This window comes from Atractosteus spatula, chromosome 6, assembly GCF_055471065.1.
Source record: "Atractosteus spatula isolate fAtrSpa1 chromosome 6, fAtrSpa1.hap1, whole genome shotgun sequence".
NCBI lineage: Eukaryota > Metazoa > Chordata > Actinopteri > Semionotiformes > Lepisosteidae > Atractosteus > Atractosteus spatula.
This window is the reverse complement of record NC_142711.1, coordinates 54202588-54222591: the sequence shown is the minus strand read 5'-3', so window position 1 is coordinate 54222591 and position 20004 is coordinate 54202588. Positions and strand designations below refer to the sequence as shown.

The 20004-nt window shown below is 40.3% G+C and overlaps 1 protein-coding gene across 12 annotated transcripts in view; it reads right to left on the bottom strand.

The window, feature by feature from the left end:
* The window catches only part of LOC148833053 (histone-lysine N-methyltransferase 2C-like), a 158107-nt gene that overhangs the window by 79099 nt on the left and 59004 nt on the right, over nt 1-20004 (bottom strand). For all 12 annotated transcript variants that reach the window (XM_088918211.1, XM_088918217.1, XM_088918216.1 and 9 more), the window contains 6 exons: nt 19246-19394; nt 18253-18362; nt 10872-11034; nt 9078-9249; nt 7131-7245; nt 716-891 (listed from right to left, as the gene is read on the bottom strand). In XM_088918211.1, coding sequence (XP_088774337.1) covers nt 716-891; nt 7131-7245; nt 9078-9249; nt 10872-11034; nt 18253-18362; nt 19246-19394 — 885 coding nt within the window. The remainder of the gene's footprint in view (nt 1-715; nt 892-7130; nt 7246-9077; nt 9250-10871; nt 11035-18252; nt 18363-19245; nt 19395-20004) is intronic.

Below are 20004 nucleotides of genomic sequence, written 5' to 3'. Positions count from 1 at the left end.
AGCCACAAACCTGCTTTATTAAAAATATATAGAGAGAGCATCAAATAAACATTTATAACAAATAAATTCAGTCATATTTAGGAGAAGCTTTTTGCTGCAGGTGCACCAACATTTATTGAACAGAAATAATGGTAAAAATCATTATGCCAATTAACACTTGAATGGGGAGTCTACAATGAAAGCAAGACAGTAGTGTGTGTGATCCATGTTGGAAGCAATACAAGATTCCCATCTATGAGGATTCACATGCCAAAGGTTTCTTTGACACTAGATACCGTCCTCCATGTGGGCTGTGATAGACCTGAAGCACTACTGACCTTCTGGGCAAATTGATTTAGGACAATTAACAGGTTGAGCTTTCTTAGAATCTGGCTACAAGATCAGTTTCTCCAAATGCAATGTGTTGACATTCACATTATTTAAATACCCTCATGTAAGCAATCTCCACAAAACACAAACTATTCCATTTTCCCCAAGGGGAGTGCTCTTTGTGACCTTACCTTCATAAAGCACACTGTCGTTTGTAAATACAGCTGCAAACAGGTTTCCGGGCTTACTATTTATTTCATTGCAAATCTGTTAATCGTATTGTGCGGGAACATATACCACACAATTTTAACACTTAACACCACTAAAACCAACACCTTCTTTTCACAGGGGACTTGTCTGTTAAAATGAAGACTTGCTGGGGGTTTCTGCACACCTATTCACTTACCTTTTACACACTTGACAACTGAGCATGTCCTTCTGAACGTCTGGATGCAAGGCCTTCCCACACAGTGGACAGGACATGCCCGCATCCTGCTGCTGGTAGCAGCTGTCACACAGCAAACAGTTGTGGTGCCACTGAGAGCTCGTCCTGGTGCCACACTGCACACAGACTCTGCAGTTCTGCAGAAGAAAAGAAGGACGAAAACGGGCAGTTTTGACTTAGGTTTTCTAATCAATCAGATGTAAGCCATTAATCCTCTCGCTTCAATAGAAGTATAAGAAAATATGCCTTCATCAGTATCATGACAACTACCCTGTGACAACATCATTCTTTACATTTTGCAACGTTCCGACAAACTCAAGCAACGAAACACTGTGACAATAAACCAAAACTCAACAGGATAAAATAACTGTTTTTGAGTCCACTAATAACAGAAAGATTCTACTTGAAATTCCTAAGACAAGCACTCATTACATTACACATAATAGCAGCATGAAGAAGATGGACAGACAGAATATAGTACTGGTTATCATGTAGAACACTATTTTCTTTTATAAATGCTTAAAGACCTTCAGACTAAACAGACAGATGTAGTTATTATTCAGCTGGGCATATAGGGTTTGTTTCCTCCAGTTTATTCTTGTACAAAAAGGGCCTTCTCTCTTCTAGACGTTGTAGTTCCTCAGAAAAACACCTTCAGTTTGGGGTTACCCAGGCTGGAACTCATGTTGGATGGCAGTAGAATTAATACATAGCACTCTTGCGCTTAGGTTATAGGACAGATGCTTCTTGACTTTTTTTCCTCTTTTTGTAAGGTTTATTTAATGAATTAAACAGTTTTGTTATACAAACCAAGAAATGAACTATGCTTTTTTAAAGATTCTGTGAGCTAGAGGATTATATACAAACTCTTCTACCTTATCCTACCAAAAATCCTTCTTGCTCCTCCATGGGAAAAGACAGCAAACAGCAGTGCTCTCAAAGATAACCTGAAAGGACCTGTTGCATTATTAAAAGTTAGAACGCTGGCCGAATGCCAGCAGTTGCTCAAGTTGAACGGTCAAGAGTTCTGAATTTTATCTCTGATGGACAGGCAAGGATTTTACCTTGTCTGCTAAGACCTGTTGAGATAGCAGATCCTGACCACTATTTTGGGATTTTGAAGTTAAGTGTATGCAGGCGCTAACTGCCTATATAACTCAATTTAACTTGGCAGCGCAGGGCATTTTCTCAGAGAGGGAGACGCGAGCACTAAGAGTCGGGAGGGATTAATTACAGGAAAGCCACCGGCCAGCTGCTAATCAGCAATTGGAATCTGCAGGCTTTGCTCTTGGGTGGAAATCTCAGCCTCATCTCTGCAAAACGGCAAAGACATCTGCGACTGCAACAGAATATTACAGCTTCTAGGTGGAACTTAAGATATCGAAGACCTGGCAAATCCCTAACATCTCTCCTGCAGACACATTTCCAATACATATTTGGAGCATATATTATCGGTGATCCATTACTGTAATTCTTTCCGAAGCCATGGCTCTACAGATAGCTGCAGTTTCAACATCCAGCATCTGCAAGCTGTAAAGGAATGCTGCTCATCACAGAATTTGTTTAGGGAAAAGGATTTAGATGTGTATCTCCGCAATATGCTGGCCTGGGCAAGACATATGCAAAATTTAAAAATACATGCCGTTTATCTCTTAATCCCTCCTGTTCTTTTCAATTTCATTTCACAAGATTCGATTGTGGTAGATCAACTCATTAAGTCAAGAGTCATTTTTATATTTTACAGATACTTTACCATCTTTCACTAAGTTTGTATAGATTGTGTGAATGCTCACAGTATTTTTTCCACACTGGGTATGGCCTGAGGGTCTCCCTGCAGATAAATAAGAAATAAAAGAGGAAACTGGCAGCTACAAGCGATTCTGATTTTGCTTCTATGTTTAATATAGCTGCACAACAATTATGCCAAAGCCTACCCAAAAAGCACTGCAATCCTGTCACATCATAGCCAGAAGACCAGAATTGACTCTTGGACTCCCCTTCCAGCCGTTTTCCACCAGTTAATTACTTTTTATTAACCAATGCAGCATTCAAGTTCCCAAGACCCTTTCCACACCCAAGAAACACAGGTCCAACTTCACCCAAGGTGAAATTCAGGCGCTCCGATCTCTCCGCAATAGGGATGATATTGTCATCAAACCAGCGGACAAAGGAGGAGCTGTTGCAGTGTGGCAAAAAGACCTGTACATTAAGGAAGCCTCCAGACAAGTAACCGATACTTCTGCCTACCATCCTCTCCAACAGGATCTTACCACTGACTACCAGAAGGAAGTGGTATCCACCATCTCTCTTCTTATCAGCAACCAGGAGCTCCCCCAGGAGGTGAACTGTCTCGAACATCCCCAGGTATCTCAATTCTACCTCATTCCCAAAATCCACAAACCCAACACCCCTGGACGCCCCACTGTCTCAGCATGCATTTGTCCGACCACACTCATCTCTGCTTTTCTCGACAGCCTTATGAGACCGCTGGTTGAAATGCTTCCTTCATAAATCAAGGATATTAACCACGCCCTCCAACTTTTCAATGATTTCTAATTTCAGGGTCCAGAATGCTACATTTTTACCATGGATATCACGCCTCTCTACACCGTCATTCCCCACAATGACGATCTTACAGCCCTCAAGCACATGCTAGACAAACGCACAGTGCCTGATCCCCCCATCCACACTCGAGTGCGTCTTGCAGAATTGGTTCTCGCACTCAATGTGTTCTCATTTAATAACCTTTCTCAGCAGGTTAGTGGAGTTGCCATGGGCACCAGGATGCCACCTAGCTATGCCAATATTTTTGTCGGCTGGGTATAAGAATGCTTTGCTTCCTATACTGGCTTTGTCCCCGACCTCTACAAGCGATGCATCGATGACTGCGTTGGTGCTGCCACATGCTCTAATGACCAGCTAGAGCACTTCCTGCATCGATTCACTAACTCTCACCAATCCCTCAAATATACAGTTACCATATCTTCCACCACTCTTCCGTTTCTAGACAAATTTATCTATTGACCATCCATGAATCTCTACCTCAGTCTATTATAAACCCACAGATTCATCTAAAACAACCCTAGGATCATCAACTCGATCAGAACTCCTGGTCTCACAACCGTCTACCACCGCCTTCCCTACCACCCTAACACACTTTCTATCCCCAGGACCATTTTTAGCAACTATTCCATTTTACAGGACGATCCCTCCATCGGTACCCTTTTTTCCGACCGCCCAATCATCTCTTATCACCGACCACCCAATCCACATAAACGTCTTGTTCACAGCTCCCACGACCGCACTTGGCAATCATCCCCACCAGGCACCTTCCCCTGCAACAGAACTCTCTGCATCACTGACAACTACATATCTAACTACACGCTCATTCAGGGCCCCACAGGTCAATTCCGGACCACCCAGATGACATCCTGTATCTCCAGCAACCTCATTTACTGTATCTCTTGCAGACAATGGGCTGTGAAAATTAAAGATTTCTCCAAGCCCATAGTTTCTCATTTCACCTCAGACGGCCATGGTCACACTAATCTTTCTGTCTCTGTTCTCAAAGAAGGGTTTCTCAACTCCCATAGCAGAAAGACAACAGAAACGAAACATCCTGAAACCTGGTTCACACCTTCCCCCTTCTCTCAATGAGAGACTTATTTTCATGTAATCTTCTCTATTCTCATGCAGGTTTTGACTTCACACCTTTCTTCACCCCTCTCCACTTTGCACTTCCTGAGTGGCCTCTCTGCCTTTTCCTTCTCCCTCCTCCTCCCCTCTCCCAGCTTTTGTTCTCCTGTGCTATTTATAATCTTTGCTGTCTGCCCTGTCTTTCTCACGCCTGAAGAAGGCTTCATAGCTGAAACGTTGTGTTTCCTTTCTTTTCAGCATGGAATAAACCCGTTACCTGTTCCTGTGCAGCCGACGCATGCTGACTCAGCTACCTACTTGAACTACTAGAAGACCAGAATGACCACTGGGACCCTGAAAGATTTCAAAACCCTATAACTAAAGCAGAAATGCACTTTTTTCAAAAGACATAAATAGAAGCCGTCATAACCCATAGGTCTCGTTTCTTTTTCTAACAGTAATACTTCATCCCACATACCAATGTCCCAGACAGACTAGTGTCCCTTGGTACCACACTGGAGGTTGAAACTGTTTAGACTGAACAGGTAAAAAAAAAACACAGGGCACTGAAATAAGAATCTTTGAAAAGTGCTGCTCTGTCTCTCTAAAGCAGATTGAGACTAGAAGCACTGTGGGCTTCTAATCAGCCAGCTGCAGAGATGCTATCAAGGGGATTTACCTTCTTTAGCGACAGCATCAAATTTGCTCACTTCAGTAACTGCAGGGAGGAATCAGGGTTAACAAGGAGCAGTTCAAGCAAGCAGGCTGACAGCTGTGCTCTACACACCGAGACTATAACACTGCAGGTGAATGAGCACGAGGCTACTAAAAATCGAGCATTGATCCCACAGCTATTCCAATAAACACAAGACACTTTGTGTTGTGAATAACTAATTTCGACTGAGTGTCAAATGAGACAGATCAGAAATGGCTAGATTGCTTTTTAATACAAAAATGCCACACAAGACAAATACTAAAGAGCCTAAGTCAAGCAACTATGACTCAGGGGTTATTAATTTCTTTGTCTCTCCTGACTGATTCATAGTTCTCCTGACTGATTCATTCTTCTAAATGTGCCCTAATTATTATATTGAGAGTAGGGTTCAACCCCCAAAAATGTAGATCAGGGTTCTCCAGCTGTGTAGCTGCTCGGAGTCCTACTAGAGCAAAACCTGAAGAGGTTGTCTAATTTAATTTAGTGCATGACTGTAAAACCTATGATCTTCTAAAATGTTCTAAAAGGCTCCAAGGTATTTTATAGGAACAATCAAAGATAATCATACCTTTAATGAAGTATTTTTTTTGAGTAATCAAAGACCTTAAAAAACTATGTTATTAAGAAAATAATTAAGATTATTTAGTAGGGTATTTAGATTGGAAAGGCACTAAATCCAGAAACTTCTAAGCCCTCCAGGGGTCCGCGACCCCTGACAGACAAAAGTGCTGCCCTAGTAAGTGTCTGCAGGGGGCTGAAATTGTAGTTTTCATTTATTTTTACATTTGTGTTACTTTTTCAAGTTATTTTTCAACTTTTTCAAGTTATTCCAGAATGCCAAACACACAGAGCATTCATTTAATTGCTGCTGAACATCAGAGTTATTAAATGCAGACCTTGAATTAAATACAATGAAACCTGAGAGTGGGTAGTTTGGGAAGAGACCTTCAACGTGTCAAGAGGTACTAATTGGATTTTACAAGGTAACAGTGAGGTGAGGGAATAATAAATTCAAATATTTCAAATAACTCAAGACTGACATGAACTGAAAAATAAATTTCAAATTTAATTGCATTTTGTGAACTCCTCCAAGCTAGAGGTAGAGGTTTCAGAGAGGTGCTACAACACCTTGAGTGCAAACATTGTGAAGCACACTGGTGCAGAATGATCAGTTTATTTTTTGAGCACAGGAACTGCTGTCAAGTGAGGGTTATACACACAATGCTTTTAATTATGTATAAGTCCATAAATGTCATCTAACTTTTGTCTCTATCTAACATGAGCACAGAGCACTGCATTTAGTAAGTTTTCAAGACTTGTCGTTTCCCACTAGAGATTAAGATATACACTGTTTTGCACCTACTTATGAAAAACAAAATTCTGCATTGATAAGGAGCAAACATTCATGTCTGATTGAGGCTCTGCTTCTGCTGGGATGCTATCATGGTTTATTCCGGGCTCAGAGCACATGACAACAAAAGACAGGGTCCTCTGCAGTGGGCGAATTTCACACTGTCTAGGTTTTCAAGGGTGTGACATCACTTCTGTAACATGCGCAATGCCACTGAATCCTAGTACCTTTTCCCTTGTTTCAACATTGTAAAAATTAGGCAAGGCCACTATTCAGTTCCTGAGAATTAAACAACTTGGCAGCACCACAAGACAAAGCCAAAATCCACTGTAGACTTGTGATGAAGACGACACTACAAGTTTTGTACCCCACAGCAAAGAAAGCATAAAGTAGATCTGCCATTATCATCAGAACTACACTGCAAAACGTAAGGGTTTATGTTTTCTTCCCGAGCCAAGAAAAACCCGAGAACGTCACAGACCATCTGCAATATACGAAGAGAAAAAAAAAAGTAACAGAACTTGAATAAAGTGACGCAAATTGATAGCAATTTTCTTAAAGACGTATCTGAGCCTCCAGGGCATTGCAGCCCACACATCTTCACCTTCCAGGCAACACAATCTGCAGTCACCCACGCACCTCCGCACTGCACGCAGCCTCAAAGCAGGACTTACTTTACATCTCCAGCCATTGGTAGGAATGGAGTCCATTACTGGTTGCAAGCAGAAGGTGTGATACCCTTTGTCGCATGTATCGCACACAAGCATCTTGCTGTCCTCTCCAGGGTTCCTGTAACATGAGAAAGAAACATTTCAATGGATGTTATTTTCCTCATGGGCTAAAGAATCCAACTGCATGGTCTGATCTTTCAGTGTATAAGTTGCTAACTATCAAACAGGCAAGATGGGCCAAATGACCTCCTCTTGTTTGTAACCTCTCTTATGTTCCTTTATCTTCTTAAATCAAATATTTGTTTTTAATTCTGTGCTCCAAATTTATTGGAATACTAGACAAGCAACATGGTAGGCTCTCAGCTCGTCTCCCTAAATACTGCCGCCAGTATAATGATTCTGGGCACTGACTGCCTTGATATATGAGCCAAAACAAGGTAAGAGGAGTTTCCTGTAAAACCGTTCTATGAATGACTCATGCAGGTTTTGTAGACTTGCCCTATTGTACGGCACTGGTACCAGTAACCTCTGCCCTTCTGGCAAAGTCCACCTATACATTCTCAAATTCTCAGTCACAGGGGAAAAATACCCAAGAAGCAAAAATGTGCATGTTCTTTTTTTTTAAAACCAGTTGCATAAATGAATCATGGTCATACGTGCAAGGCTCCAGCATTATGTGCTTTGGATGCCTTACTATAAATCCAAAGGAAAAGCATAGCCTGCATCAAAAACCATAAGATTATATCACAATGGGATGGCATGAGATGATGATAATATGATAATAGTGGTGTGAGGCCTATATCATTTAGAGCGGATGTTCCATATTACTCAGTGCTCTCTAACACAGGACAATTTGCTGTTCATTATGTTTTTTTGTTAATTCTATCCTAACTGCCATGTGGCACTTCTGACTTAGGACATCAAATACATTCCAACCCGGTTTAGAAACAATATTCAACAACAGTAGACACTAGACAATGCTCTAGAATTCTGTATAGAGCAATATGAAGTAAGTAGTATATTTGAAAAAAATCTCACTTGAGACTTACAGCCTTAGTTTGTATGCATCTTGAGAGACAGGGTCAGGTCTTTAAAAGATATGTAACAAATTCAGCTAATTATTCTAATTTTTGCTGCTAGTTATGGAAACATTTTCATTTTTGTAATCTATGCCAGATAAACAGTCTCACAGCATGCACAGAAACAACTCTAGATCTCCACTTCATGAATATTATTTAAAGCCCCCTTGCACTCTCCAAAGATTTAATCATTTCAAAAATCATTTTTGATCTTTTCTCTCCTCTGGGGTTCTTAAGAAATGCACATAAACATTAAAAGCAAACAAACTTGTCAAGAATTTACCACTTATATCTGGGGATCAATCTAAATTAAAAAGGGAATGCAGCAAATGATCTAATTCTTACGTATTGTACCTGAATTCCTAAACATTCCTGCCAGTCACACCTGGTTCAGAATCCTATTATTCAGTTTTATTTAACCCTCATTACTTTACATTTGTATTGAATACAATTTCTGAATACTTCAATTATCAGGTTGTCATTTCATTACCTGTTAAAAGAGTAACTACATTACCCACAGTACTAAAAGAACTATATTATAACCCTATTCTTTATACAAGGTCATAAAAGAAATGTAAACCTACAAGTCTACAAGACTTGAATTAAACAAAAAAAACAAATAATAAAGGCTCATAAAAATATCTAACCGATACAAGGCTACAGACTCAAAATTAAAACCTACTCATCTAGTGACCAAAGGTATGTGCAGTTTTAAAAATATGATGCACAAATGAGGAAGTTTAGAAAGGAGCCTCTTTGGGTCATTTCAAATGTGTATTGCTTGACAATCACTATACTGCCCTACTGATTGCCACCAAATCTGGAGCAAAAAAGTGAAGGAGTTCGGTGCGGGTCTGCAGCTGTGACTTACTTGCATGTCTGGCAGACCTTGCACTCGGGACACTGCCAACCTGCTCTCTTCAAGGGGGTCACCACAATGTCCAGGCACATCCCATGGTAATGCTGCCCGCAGCTGGTGCAGAAAAGCTGGTCCTGGAGATCTCCAGGGCTGTCGCACACCGCGCAGTTCACTTCCTCCTTGGCTGCGAGGGAAGAGGTCAAGAATCTTCAGGAAGAGGGGCAGGACGGCCACCTTCTGTGTGTGACATTTCTGAGAGAACTGCAGTGTAGAACAGTGAATTCCCCTCAGGCTTCCCCCACCCTCCAATTCTGCTAAAATAAACCTACTAAACCTTCATTCACCCAAGAGCTGGACTCATTGCTCCCTTGTATAAAAGGAGAAGGTTAACATTTGTTGAGCGCAATAATTTATGGGACTGAAATTTGTTGCCCCAAGACAGAAAATCAAGTCTGGGGGATTCGTTTTTCTTCAAGACAAGTAGTTGAAGTAAAGGGCTCTTCAAATGCATATTAGTACGCTAGTATGTTTAAAAATGATGGGAGTGAAAGAGCTTGGGCATTTCTGGGTGAAACAATTTTATAGAAGCATAAAAAGCAAAATCAAATATTTAGCAGTCATGTACAACTACAACTTTTTTAGCTGATACAAGCCTTGATATCTAATTACACTCTCAAATCCTATCCTCTGTGGGGGGGGGGGGGGGGGGGGAATAAGAACTATAGGTATTCTTCACCAGAAATACTTCCTCACAATGTTAATGTCCACACTTAACATTATATAATCACTTTATACTGCTCCTGTAACTCATTCACTGAATGACGGCTCAGAAATAAGCAAGTGCTTTGAGGGCAAAATTATCATTAAACGTATTGCATCCTAATGGACTTAAGAGACTGGTGCAGCACACTAATGTCATCTGCTGCTGGAATTTATTTTCATTCAATTAATCCCTAAAGAAGGCCTACAACACAGGCTGCATTAAAGAAAAAAAGGTGATCTCTGTAATGCAACCAGAGATGGTATGTGAATTTGTCTGCGTTACACGACTACAGGAAGAATGTGGTGACAAAAGCAGTCTGCTTGATCACGTCAAGCCAGCACGCTGCTATTCCACCAGTGCTTTTCGCATATAACGCCTCTCTTTATTCACAGCTGCAATACGAAAGGAAAGCAGTCAGGATTAAAGCAGTCAAAGCTCACATTCGCTGCCCTCTCCACTGGATCCACATATAGTTCCATTTAAGAGCTACATGACTGCAACCTGCACTTTCTGAGCAAAGAGGCATGCAAGCAAAGTAAAAACACAAAAGACACTTTCTGCCTTAAGTCACAAAAGGAAAGACAGACATTAAGCTTCTTTCTATTGTGCTGATATTTGAATAGACTCTTTTTGAACACTTTTTGGTCACAATGTGGTGGGGTCTGCAAAAGACAGGAAGTCCAAGTTGAACTATTTACTTCAATGCATTTTCCTGTTCTTGCAGTTTCAGCTCAAAGAACAGGTGAAGGAAAAGAATCCCAGAATTCCCACACCTGCCAGAATCGGAACAGCTCCCAATCCTACTGGGAGAGGGGGAAGGGAACTCAGTTGAACTGGCAGCCCAGTACATGTTCTCCTGCCATAGCCTGAGGAACAGTGAACCCGTCTCTCAATAATGTTCTATATGTTGTATGTAAATTTCTTATGATGCGTTTGTATCAAATGTCTGTAGATGTTATTGATTGCATATGCTTCGGCAACACTAATTCATCGGTAATGCCAATGAAGCTGATTGAATTGAAAACGTAGCTGAAAAGACTTACATCTTTCTATGGCCAGTTCGATGTGTTCTGGGCAGAGGAGAGTGCAGCTTCTGATGTCCTGAAAAGTTCCTGCAGCAGCAGCACAGGGGTAATGGTACGAGTGCCGACACATCTCTTCACAGCACTTGATGGATGCTCCAAGGCGCTTACAGTATGCACAGTACTGGTGGGAGAAAAGGGGGGAAGGAACAGAGGTTAATGACTGTTCTCAGGACTAGCACTGCATTTATTCAATTCACTGAAATCTGTCATGGGACTGTGAAGAAAAACATGTAGACGAAAAGGGATTCTATCCATCCTACATGTGTGAAAAAATATGAAGGATGCAAAAGTACAACACTGGGGAAAAAGCAACAATCTTTGGGAATTTAGAGGCAAACCATTTTTTTCCTATAGCACTGATAAAGGTGCATTCACAGGAATAAAGTTTGATTTCCAAATGTATCTATTATTCATATTGTCATCAGTTGTGTATCTGTTCCTGTTTTGTTTCATTTGTGAGAAGGATGTGTCTGTGTGTATAGAAGCAGGTATTACTAGTACTGTGGGGACAACACTGATGAAATCACCCCTCACAAAGATAGTAGTAGTTCGTGAAAAACAGACAACGGAGGGGGTAAATTACTTCAACATTTAACTATTCTTAAATTGAAATGTGCCAAAGACGTTTTACCGGCCTACTTTCACCTTATGTGGCATTTCATTTCAGTGGAATTGTGAATATCAAAATAGTAAATAAAATCAATCCATTTCAAGAAGACCACACAATAACAGGCATGCGAAATAAAGTGCCTTGTGCTGAAACACTTTTTGATTAAAGGGAAAGTAAGACGCAACAAGCTTCATGAGCTACAGAAACAACTAGAGGAGCCAACACTGACTCCTTACCACATACAGTAAAGTGGTTGTCAATTCAAAATGCAGTGCCAGTTGTGAGCAGATCATTAGAAGCCCTGAGAGATGTGCTAGAACACATGGCTGCTTCCAGCACTCAGGACTGATAAAGCCAAAGGTCTTTTTATTGCTGTCAGACAATTCAACTTTGTGCCCTTCTGTCACTTGTAGAACGATGTACTGGTGCATGGAGTCCTCCTCTCAAAGCATTTTCAAAAGGAAGATGGACTTCTCCACAGTCCAACCTATACTTCAGTACACTAAAGAGGCACTGTGAGAGTTTATTAGCCCATCCTGGTCCTTCAGAGCAGGACTTTTTCAGCTCCTTTGAAGGTAACAACTTTAAAGGAGACAAACTGATTGCCATACACAAAAGCCTATCTTTGACAAAATGAAAAGCAGACACGTGGGATGCTTTTGATGAGGAAGGGAACAAAATCATCCTTCTCCTAAGTTCTGTTCTTGTACCTTCAATGGAGAGGAGGTTGGCAATGAAAGACAGATTGACAAGGTAGGACAGTATTTCCAATGAACCTATGAAGCTTGTGTTGTGTATTAATTATTTCAATACACTAGTTTCAGTCTACTATTATTCCACCCCAAGATGCTGAAATCCCCCCATGAGCTTCATGTAAAGGGAGAATTCCCTCATTTTCAAAACTGAAATTCAAGCCCTGTGTAGTATGTATTTGATGAACACAAGTAGGAAGTCTGGAACAAGAAAATTATGTTTAAAGCAGACACTACTGGCACTGCACTGTATGAGAACATGAGCAAAAACCATTCTATTCTCACTATTTGGCAAGGTACTGCCAATATTTAAACAGAACCTTCATTTTCCAACCTTCCAATGCATTTTTACTGATGCAACTTAATTTCCAGAATCCCAAAATGTTTATCCCCAACAAAATACATTTCTGCTAAAAGAGGCATGTCAGCCTATTATGGTATTGCAGTGCAAAGGGTAAATTTATAGATGTGAAATTGAGTTGTAGTATTAGCATTATATTTAGTATTCTTTTCCAAACATTTCAAATAAACAGGATAACAACAATGGTTACGTTTAATAGGATGATCACTTTTCCTTTCACAACTTGAAAACAAGCAAATTGCCATATTAAAGGCATATGTGTATATATATTAAAATGAACTTTACTTCTTATGCTTGATAAGAGCATGGGGCTTTTTCTAAAACCTAACACTAAAGGGTAGCTTTAATGTTGTTAATAAAATAAATGAAGCAGCCACAAAGAAAAAAGCCTAAAAACCCCATAAAAATGTTAAAAGACACTGCACATTTTAAGCTGTTTAAAGCTGTTCTGAAATGTCTAGAGTGTGCTTTCAAGAGGCAGCATTATTATATGAGTCATAGTCTTTCAAACAGCAGGTCTTAAACGCAGTAAAATGTCAATATGGAGTTAAATGCACAAACGTGGAGAAAATATTTCCCAAGAAATATTCCTGAAAATAGAACAGACTGTTAAATTGTTGCTCTCATTTTACCATCAATATTTTTAAAACTTAAAGAAACTGATAATCTGTATTTCAATGTACTTTCCATGTGTGTTTCATACACCGTACAGACCACGTTCTCATGGTGTCACCATGTGTGAAAGATAGAGCCTACATTATATCACTGTACTTGCTCATTTTAAAATGGGGGAAAAAATAGCTCTCATTTGCAACCACTTAGGAATTCTTGACGGATGACTAAAAAAAAAGTGTTTCTGTAGATTTAAAATGGAAAAAAAAAACATTAAAACAAACAAGATCAGCATAGCGGTCTGGCAGTTATCTCTTCTATCCCACAGCTCTTGGGGCTTGGGGTACCTAGTTTCTTACTCTCTTCTTTGAAGGATATAATTCCATATATCATTGGTTCAACAATAACCCAATATACATAGGATTTGTTAAGATTTCTAGTTATAGTCTCTTAACCAACATTATATGCTTGTATTTGCACCTGCCCATATATATATACACACTATGCATTATATGTACATCATCCATATATATGCATCAAGTAAACTAGTTTTTCTCCTCAGTCAAGTATAGTTAAAAAACTTGGATAACAGACTCAACTTTCACACCTCTGGAGAAGGACAGTGCAAATGAGTGTCTTCACAAGAGTCTAGGACTCATTCCAAGGTGCTGGTAGAGAAACACTGCCTGTGGGCTGATTCTCACATGATACCATTCCAGGAGGACATGACACACCCTCATGCGGCTCACGTAGCATCGATTTTCTCGTGAGAAGAATATGACAGTAACGTCACAGATGCCCAATCAGCATGATGGATTTCCTACGCCAGATCTGTTTAATGAAATGTTTATACACCTGCTACTAAAAGGTGATCACTTTCCTGATAACCATGAATTTGTAAGTGATATTTTTTTTGATGCTACGTATATATATATACACACACACACACGTATAAGCACGTGGAATTCCAACAAAAAAAAATAGATATGAAGTCTATCGTATCTATCCCTATACGAGTCCACTGTAAAATTCTCATTGATCCTTGGCAAAATAAAAGAGAGCACCAATACAAAAGATGCAGAGGAGTGCTTGCCTTAAATAATACATTTGAGAATGTTCCCCAAGCTTAACTTTTTGAAAAAGAAACCATGCAGAATGTTTGTACCAGCAGGTTTTAAACACGAAATGAAAACCCTCAAGCCTTTACTTATTTCCCAGCAGCTATTAGATTTCCATCTTGCCAGTAGAAACAGAGCATCGGGAATACGGCGTCAAATAAAGCTGTCACTAATTGTTCGGCTGTCCCAAAACAGCCAGATTAAAAAAAAAACTTAATATTCTTCTAAGCAGGAAATTTCAATAAATCGTTAGGGGGGTCAGTACAAATGGCAGGAACAGAAGTAAAATGGAACCAGTCTTCCTTAAGGTACAATGAAGCACCTTTAACAGCTTGCCTCCAAGTTCATTTGTGACTGAGCGTTGCCTGCAGCACAGGACACACTGTTTGTCAGAGAATTTCCAATAACTCTGCTGAAATCGACAGCTCTTTCTCTCGCCCCACCCCACCCCCCCCCCCCCCAACACCTTACTTGCAGATCCAATAAAGAAAATACACCCCAGAGTAAAACCAGAGTCACTGAAAAGACCAGCGGTACAAACAACCCAGCCACAGAAAGCATTACAAAATAGGCTTGGCACTTTGCTCAAAAAAGTGAATGAACGAACCGACAATTTAGCAGATTACTGGCGCAAATGCAATTAAGAGTACATGATCAGGGCACAGTGCAGGCTGCGCTAAGCTGCCAGTCGAACCTCCCTCCTGAGTACTGTGACCTTTCCATTTCACAGATGAGTGAGCAGAGCTGCCAGGGCCGACCTTTACCAGGGGCCTTATCCATCACGCTGCTCGAAATCTTACGGGGAGGAAACTATTTTAAGATACCCATGGAGCAATCAAATGTGACTGATGCACCTTTCCACAGTAATCTTCCAGAGCTCCTAATACAACGACTTCTGCCTCTCTCTCTTTCCAAGTTAAAGAAAAACATAATATTAGTTTCTGTGCAAAAGAGTCACCGTTGGAGAAATGTGCATGGAGTTATACTTAACAGCATGCTTAAGTTGATTAAGTTAATAGTGAATGAAATATCATGGCTCAGCTCAGTTTCCCCATATACCACAGTACTCTGTGCCCGAACGTTGTTGAAAAGCAATGGGGTGACTAGACTAAGGATCTTTAATCCCTTAAGGTAAAAGCTTTTTGTAACTGAGGTGGAAATAAAGATAAGCAAAAACTAATTTGAAATCGTCCCCAGATACAGACAATATCATGCGATTTTCACATGTGCACAATTTAGATCAGGTAGATCACAGCTGAAGTCCAGCGGGTTTCACAGGTGTTTTACATGGTCAGAAAAGACACCTGGAAGTTAACTGAGTCACTCAGAGCTTATCAAGAACAGGACAAACTGTGATTCTCCAGGATAGGAGGTCCCTGGCCTTGTTACAAACCTGTTGAAGTGGATTCAACTTTTATATGAAGATGGGGTTTGAAGAGAATCCAGAAGGCACGTATTGACCAGGATCCAGATGTACTCCATTGCATTTTATGGCACCTTTGTACAACTGCTAGCACACTGCTTTCAGGGGTAGCCCACACTAAAGCAAAGTGTCAAGACCCATCTCTGCCTAGAGAGCCTCAACAGTGGTGAATGGCCCAACAAATCAGTCACATATTCTAGTCTTTTGTTTACATCTGTACTTTTATTTGTAGGAAAGCAGTGCTAATAGTAAATTAGCACCTCCACACCTCCAATTTGAAAAATGACCATCCAGACAATATCAGAGTACCAAATATTTCAAAAACCATTTATTAAGAAGTCATTAGAAGTCATAAGAAGGTGGATTAGACTAGTGAAGGATCAAACTGGAAATGTCAAATGTGTGGAGAGCAAACTGCTAAAACACAAAAGTTCTCTTGCACTGAAATTTGATCCATTTAGCATAAACACTGCAGACCATTTCACAAGCTGTACTGGCAAAATAGATGTGCAGTTACATTATGAAAAATAAACACGTTATGTCTACATAAGTGTTCAAATTAAAAGAGACCAGCCAAAAATACACAGCATCTGGTGCTGGCTTGTACACAAAGCCCCGCAACTCAAAACTGCTGTAGAGGCTCAAATGGCTATGTAGCAAGTCTCGTTTTCTCACCTTGGTTAGTGGAAATAACCTTTTTAACAGGTATAAGGGACCCCGACCTCCACAAAACAGATCAAAATCAGATGCACTTATACTGCAGCCTGATACCAGATGTTAATACTCATTGATAAAATAGGCAACAGCTTTATTAAAAACAAAATTGGCAGTACCTGTTTCCAGAACTCAATCTTCAGATTCAAAATTACAGTACCACACCCATCTCTATTCATTTGGCTTAATTAAGAGAATCTTGCATCAGAGACGTTGCTATGGTAGCTTTCAACTCTTGAACTCCTAATTAAAAATACCCAAGGATCAAGGGAACCTGAAAGGCTCTTCTGTGCTTTCTCTTCAGCCTTGAAAATGTTAATTGCTGGTTTACTTCAATAACGTCTTTTGTACTTATCACCATTTCAGCATGATACTTTTTCCATCCTTTATCTTCACACTGATAAATAATTAAAATGGACTGTATGCTGCAAATCAGAGTGAAAGCAATCTAATATTGCTTATAATAAGATGCACAAATTTAATACAGGGCCACGGTGAACATCAAAAAAGCATCCTATTCATGTATGTTTTCTGAAAAATAAAGTAAATGTGTTGATATTGATTAAATATTTTTGGTACTGAAATATCGCTCAATACTAATCTCTCAAGTGACGAATTCCCTATGCATTAAAATCACTTATCAATGAGTGTTGACTGGGGAAAGCTGGACGATCTGTTAAAGGAAAACCTGGTGGAAATTCAAGAAAACAATCAAGCAAAAAAATCCCTCTTTTCAAGAGCGCCTATGTGCCATGGGTAAGGTGGAGGCTTGACTATGTTAACATACTGGAGAGGGGTCAAACAGTGCAACAGGCCACTGCCTGGGGGATAATGAGTCTCAACACCTCACCAAGACCAACGAGAAGATTCATGTGTGAAGACCTGGGCAGGACGGTCTAGTCACTTAAAAGCCCTGCTTTTAGTGATTAACTGAACCTCAGAGCTTGGTGCCATATTGATCAGGGTTTGGGACCTCACCTGCTGCCCAACCTCCTCCCATCTTGACAGCAACTCGTGTCCTAAAGCTGGTCATGTAAAAAAGATTTGTTTTGCAACAGGAGAATGACAGGTGTGCTCTGAATGCCTTATGCACCAGATGTGAGCTCCATTCAACATTTGTAGGATGAGCTGAGATAATGTTGCATCGAGGGCTCAGAGCGGTGAACAGACATATACCTGTCCAGGTTCTATCAAACTCCAAACACCATCGGCATTCTGGTGCAAACCATGCATCACACATTTACAGTTTATAGTGCTTCCAACAGTGGCCACAAAGGCTATTAGTCTCTGAATTTCAGAGTAATACCCCCGTTTATCAACCCTATTCATGACCAATGTCCAACAGCAGCAAACATTGGAATTTTCACAATAACCTTGTGAGTTTCATACCATTACAAGCGATATGTTTGATTTACATACTAAACATCAAAATTGTTCAGCTTTGAAAACAATGTAAGTTACAATGTTGAATAAGCCTCAATGAGCCCTTCAATATATTGTACATCCAATCGCTCACATTTTGTACACTTCAACAAAGAACTTTTCTGTTTGCATTAACCTTAAATAACTCCAATAATTCAGGTTCTGAAACTGTTGACCTAAAATAGAGTTAAAGCCGTAAATAAAAAAGCAGGACAAGTTCTAATATCTAAATGCAAAGCACAGTGTAGGTTTAAGCTTCTAACACGACATGTTCAGGTTCAAGCAGTAATTGCATTTTTAGAATATTTTATAATCTCTACAACTTACCTCTGTGCTCCCTGAGTCAATGGCTCTGTCCACATTGACCAGCAACTGGCCCTGCTCCTGACACACGCCTCCTGACCACAGAGCACAGCACTGATGAGCCCAGCATTGTCCTAGAAACAGAAGAGGAAAGGGAATTACTTGAATTACTTTAAGCAAGGTGCAGAGAACTGCCTTTCAGATGCCAGTCTTCAGAACCTAACAATGTATTCAATTTTATGGTAACATGCGACTAAGACTAGGTGAATTACTGTACATGCTAGATACCTCTCCTGAGATAGAAATTATTCTTTTTAAAACACACACATTCTAGAGTAGTAAAATTTAGCCGTTTCCAAAATGCAAAAACAAACTAAGACTGCAAATGAGAATGACAAACCTGTGGCTCCCCTGGAAGCTAAGAAACAAAACGACAGTTTGGAAATACCCTTAACAGAGTTAGGACACTCGCAAGAGAAGCTCCTTGCACTAAGCACCATCTTCCCTTATGAAAATAACATGCTGTAGCTGGGAAGTTTTGCACAAATTGTCCCTGCTTTTTGCAGCTGTGTACTGCACAAAGGAATGAATGGAAAAATACAAAACTTAGAAACACTACTCAAATGGAACTTATTAACAAAAGGGGAAGGAAACCACACGTTTTGACAAAACCAGTCTTTTCTTCTAATGGTTTAAAAATGACTCAAAAAAAGTTTTATGAAACACAGCAAAGATTTCTTTCTAAGCAAAGAAAACCTGAAATTGCTCAGCAGTTTACAACAGACATATCGATGGGGCATTCCACGAGAGTCGAAATGTCAAATGTGTATGCCCGGCTTCGAGTGCTTTCAGCGAAAATGGACCATTTTTGTGTCTGCTTAACAGGGCTCATTAGATGGAGTATGAATCGAGCCACTTCCAGGGCCATGCTTTTAAGGGGGACAACTTGTGCAGCAGTGCAGTGCGAGCCTGGACATGCTTCAGTTGCGAGGTGATAAATGCCTGTGCCCGTCTTACCTGAAGTATCAAATAAAGACTCGACATCGATGTCGTCAGGAAGGCCAACCTGGCTGAGCTCCTCCCAGTACTTGCTGGCTTGCTCCTCACAGGGAGCCTCAGTACTCCCAGAGCCTGAGGACAATGCACTGCTACTGGAAGAGTGGTCTCTGGAAAAGCAGAAAAGGGAGAGGGGGGGAGAGAAGAGTTTTATTTGGCTGCTGCACAGTAGCACAGACAAGGGCTAGCTGTTCAGTATCTCAACCTCAACCGGAAAAAAGAAGACCCAGAATTACAGGCTTTTGGATAAGCCACTAAGAATCCGTCAACGAGCAGCAGCAAAGCAGAAAATAAAAATTTACATTTAAAAAGGCCCTTGTTTAGTTACCCGGCCAATACCAAGAACAAAGCGATGAAAGCCTATAGTATACCCCCTCAGTCCTGCAATGACATCTGCATACATCTGAAAAAAAAAAAAGTAGTACATTTCCATAACCATTTGAGTGGATGTCCGCTCCAAGAGATGTTCTGGCTCAAATCCCTTTGTGATTTAAAGGCTAAGTGAACACTGGTCTATATGCCAACATTCCTCTAGGAGCAGAAGAGCTCTTATAGAAGTACTTGAAATTTTAGGCATCTAACATCCACACCCCACACCCACCACACCAAATTTCCATCACAGAAGGAGTCAGGTATACAGAAAACTGTACAGCGACACATTTGCTATTCTACTGCTTAAAAACCTGAAAATAACTGCAAGGCAAATGTAAGAAAATAATT